The 4,718-nt window shown below is 60.0% G+C and overlaps 1 protein-coding gene across 1 annotated transcript in view; it reads right to left on the reverse strand.

The window, feature by feature from the left end:
* The window catches only part of LOC105002849 (chromosome unknown open reading frame, human C3orf56), a gene marked incomplete at its 3' end in the record, with an annotated part of 19,981 nt that extends 18,103 nt beyond the window's left edge, over nt 1–1,878 (reverse strand). The window contains exon 1 of the mRNA XM_010859693.1: nt 1,610–1,878. Within this exon, the coding sequence (XP_010857995.1) occupies nt 1,610–1,878 (269 nt within the window). The remainder of the gene's footprint in view (nt 1–1,609) is intronic.
* Nucleotides 1,879–4,718: the final 2,840 nt, after the last annotated feature.

Raw genomic sequence — 4,718 nt, forward strand, 5'->3', positions numbered from 1 at the left:
GTGCGGGCGTTTCGCCTGGGTGATACGTCACAGGCTGCCTCTTCTTACACGCGAGGCTCAGAGTGGCTCAGAGACTTCTCCAAGATACACAGCTGGAATTCAGACCACGTTCTCTGACTCTGGGTCCAGGGCGTTGGGGACCAGCTGAAGGAGCCACCCTGGTGTCTCACGGGGCTGGGCGGGAGGCCCAGTGCGGCCGGCAGTGACTGAGAGAGTGAGGCGCTGGCCCCAAGGGGGGACTCGGCTGAAGAAAGAATTCAGAGCCTTGAAACAGACCCCTTGGGTAGAGGAAGGCCCTCGCTCACAAAACGTGAAGACCGAACAGCGCTAAGGAGGTAATTTACAAAGTGATGCTGAGATGCCTGGAGACCAATTCTGGAAAAGCCGAGTCTGAGCTTGACATCGGAGACTCCCTTACAGGTGGCCCATAGACCTGACTGCAGGCCATCCAATCAGAGGAGCCCCCAGAAGAGTCCAGCCTGGGCGGAGACCTGCAGGCGTCAGCACCTCACTTGGAAATCAGACATTAAAGGACAACTAACGGAACTGATAAAGTGATTAATGCTTTTTGGATATCAAAAAATTTTTAAAAAGACTAAGAAACACTCACATTGAACAGTAGATATCATCTATGGGCTACAAGTGTTTGTCCAACAACAACTGCTGTTGTTCAGTCGCTCCAGTCGTGCCCGACTCTTTGCGACCCCGTGGACTGCAGCCCGCCAGTCTCCTCTGTCCATGGCATTCTCCAGGCAAGAACACTGGAGTGGGCTGCCATTCCCTCCTCCAGGGGATCTCCCTGAGCCAGGGACTGAATGAGAGCCTCATGTGTCTCCTGCACTGGCAGGCAGGATCTTCACCATCGACCCACCAGGGAAGCCCCCACGGCCATCACAAGGATCGGCTGAGCTGGGCAGCTGGAAACAGAATCACAACACTGTACACCTAGTGATTTTGTGCAAGTTGAAAGCAGAAAGAAGGCTGGCAGGGCTGCCTCCCGCCCCCGCGCCGACGCTCACAGCCTGTAAACCGCGGGTCCCTCTGAGGCACAGCCCCGGCCGGAAGTGTCAATCCCGACATCCGTGATCCCAGCCTTGGGGATGGATCCTCAGGAAACATGAGCGAAGCGGAAACGCCACGAACAAGGATATGCTGGCTGAAGCACTGCTCCGCGATGTATTATGAAAAATGTCAACCCACACACAAGCAGAGAAAATAAGATAATGAGCCCATGTGCCATCCTCAGTCTCAACTGTCTCGGCCCACAGACAGTGTCTCACGTCCCCGCCACACACAGGCACGCACACACGCCTGCACATGCCCTTTTTTTAGTATTATGAAGGGAATCCCAGACATTTCATTTTATCCATTAACACTTCAGCTTGCATCCCTAGCAAATAAGGTTTTTTAAAGTCTAATCCTCACCTCATCACGCCCAATAGTAAATTCTTTAACATCCTTTAGCTCGCCGCCTATGCTCGAGCCTTCCACGTTTTAGACGCTGTAGGACCAGTTTGTGGGAAGCAGGAAGCGCAGAAGCGCGAGGCGCTGCGTCTGGTCGCTTTGCATGAGTCTTTTGTTCTGTAACAGTCTTCGCACCCCTCCTCACCGAGCCGTCTGAAACAATGCCCCCGAGTGGGCAGTGGGCAGCAGGCCCAGGGCCAGGGCCAGATGGGCTGCGTGTGGTGCCCTAGCCTGGGCTCCAGGGCCCCGACCGTCCGGGCAGTGGTGGCCGAATGTGACCGGGAGCAGCTGGCCACAGGCCCCTGTCCAGCCTGGCGGCTGCTCACCCAGCTCTGCTGCCCCCAGCGACTTGGCCGCCAGACTTGGCTGTGCCCTTGAATCGGGCAGCGAGGCCGCGCCCAGGTCTTGTGGCATGTTTGGACCTGGCCATGTTTCTGGACGCCACCCCCTGGCCGCAGCTGAGCCCCCTTGCCTCCACAGCTGCAGGCAGGAAGCACCTCCCTGCTCCCCTCCATGGCCACACTCAGCCCTCAGAGTTGCCCGCCGGGAGCCCACCCTGCCCCGGCCACAGTGGCAGGAGATGCAAGTGCCCACTGAACAGCCATGTGAAGGCGTGCGCTTTGCTGTGGACACAACCACAGCTGTGCAAGCTCTAACTACAAGGAGCAACCCCGCTCACCTCTCATCCTCCGACAGTCAGCCGGGTCCACCTGTTAGAGAAGGGGAGCTGGGCTTTGTTGCTGGGTTGCCATGGGAACACTTTCCCCCTGGAGCAGTGGACAGGCGCAGGGTGGGGGCCCAACCTGGACAGCCAGGGAAGCGGCGGCTGGTGAGGGGCAGGCTGCCGGGTGTCTAACGTGGGTTTTGTCATCATTCAGGTAAGTGGAGCCAACAGACCATAAATGCTGCTGAGAAGGCAGCTGGTTACACTTGCAGATCCCCCGAGGAGGGGGTGAGATGCCCGGCGCAGGGCACCCGGGGAGGCACCATCGTTGGTCGGGGGCCCGGGTGTGGGGGGCATGGATGAGAGCCCCTAATGGAGTTTCCCAGGAAGAAGTGGGCGAGGCAGCAGAGCAGCCTGGGGCCTGGCTGGCCTGAGTGACCACAGGGCTCTGGACGCAGGGCTGTCCCCAGCTGTCCCGCCCCTGGCCCCCATAAGGGGTGATGAGGGCAGGGGGATGGTGGTCCTGCGTGTGAGAGCCCCGAGGAGGAGGGCTTGGTGTGGGTGGAAAGGCAGGCTCGGGGATGAGCCTGTCCCTAGGACGCCCCAGAGCCTGCCCAGCCCTGAGACGCCAGAACCTTGGCAAGTAAAATCACAGGAGATGCAGGAACCGGAGCCAAACCGCCGTCTCCCTTCACCTGCCCCTCCCCACCGTCTGCTCTTGCCAGACTCGCCCGCTTCTTTCTCCTGCTCTCCTCTGACGACAACGACAGCCCCTCGCCCCCATCCCCACCACCACCACTCACGACCCGGAGGCTCACTGCCCCCACCCCGGGCTCCTCCGCAGCTGGCTTGCCGGCCCCGCGCCTACAACTGCTGGACCCTGTCTCCACCCACTGAAGCCGGGGGCCCCGGGGCTGCTCTGGCCGACAGGGTACAGCTCTTGGAGCCCTTGTGCACTGCTGGGGGGGGAAGCACGTGGTGCACCCGCTTCGGAAAATGGCACAAAGGTCTTCAAAAACCAAGCGCAGAACCTCACAGCCCAGCAGCTCCACTTCTGGGTGTTCACCCGAAGGAGCGGCTCTATGTACACACTTGTGGCAGCGTCACTCACCGTCGCCAAGAGGGGAAGCCGCCCAGCTGGCCATCGCCAGCCGAGTGAGTAAACAAAGCCTGGTCCAAACAGACAGGGCAGCGCGACTCAACCTTTCAAACGAAGGGCATCCTGACGCCTGCCACAGCGCAGATGGACCTGGGGGACACGGGACGCAGTGAAATAGGGGACGAGGTACCGTACGATCCACTTACCCGAGGCCCTAGGGGGTCATGTCCACAGACGCAAGAAGTAGATGGTGGGGCCTGCAGGAGGGGGTGGGGAATTGGTGTTAACGGATACAGAGCTCGAGTTTTACAAGATGGAGGAGTTGTGTGCACAAATGGTGGTGATGGTCTCAGAACGTGTGAATGACCCTAAGCTGGGCACGTCAACACGACTAAAATGGTAGACGTGTGCTATCTCGTAACACGTATCATAACAGCAAAGGAAAAAACAGAAGTGTCACTTTCTCAGAGAGGTTCTCCACGCCTCCCTGGTCAGCCTCTGCCCTTCTTTCCAGACGTTCATAACCGCTCACCAGGCACACATTCCGTGCCAGGCACCAGGGCAAACAAGGGAGGTGAAATGCAGGAGGCCCCTGCTCTGGCCAAGAGGTCCTCCTGGAGGCCCTGCAGACGCCCGAGGCAGTGAGGAGGGGCTTCTGTGACCCACCCCTGCCCACCTGCCCTGCCCTGCCTTTCACAGGCCTTGGAGGTGGGGTGTGGCGTGGCTTGGGTTCCTCTGACGCAGTTTCCTTTGCTGGGGCCTGGCCCGCTCCCCCAGAGGAGCTGACCCTGCCTGGGTCTGGGCTGAGGTTGGCCTGGGCGAGGCCACAGAGCTGTCCACGCTGCAGTGCTGAAAACACCCAGGCCTGCAGCCCGCAGAGGACTCATTGCCAGGGGCTGACCCCGCAGCCAGGCACTGGCCTCCTGAGTGGCCAAGGGGCCCCGAGGATGACCCCATGCTGTCCACAGGCCCATTCTGAGTCCTGGCCGTGGGCTCTGTGCCAGGCATACCAGCAGAGGAAGGGGGCTTCCCCCTCAAAAGGAGAGGGAGGCAGCACCTTCTCACAGCGAGGAGAGGGGGCTGAACGAGACAGCGTCTGCCGAGCTCACCACCCTGCAGACAAGCTGCAGTCACGCACAGTGCACCAGCCTCACCCTCCACGGGGTCAGGCCCTCCGTCTCTCTGGCTTTGTTGCCCAAGCACAGAGAGGGACTGGCTGCAGGGCTGCACAGCTGAGTCCCAGATGGGCCTCTCTGGGTGGAGAGGAAGGAATCTGCACCTGTCCCAGCAGACCTGGGGCTCTGGGGCAGAGTGGAGGCCCAGACAACAAGCCCCTCCTGCTCCTGTTTAGACGTCTACAACAGGCACAGAGCAGAAGCTACAAGAAGTCACCCTATTGGCACTGACTTCAGTTAGTGAAGCAGGAAATAAAAGCATGCAGGCTCCCCAGGCCCAGGCAGAGAAGCAGGAGGGGGCCAACCCCCCGTGGGA

Source organism: Bison bison, unplaced genomic scaffold (genome assembly GCF_000754665.1).
Source record: "Bison bison bison isolate TAMUID 2011002044 unplaced genomic scaffold, Bison_UMD1.0 scf7180017856801, whole genome shotgun sequence".
In the NCBI taxonomy this organism is placed as follows: Eukaryota; Metazoa; Chordata; class Mammalia; order Artiodactyla; family Bovidae; genus Bison; species Bison bison.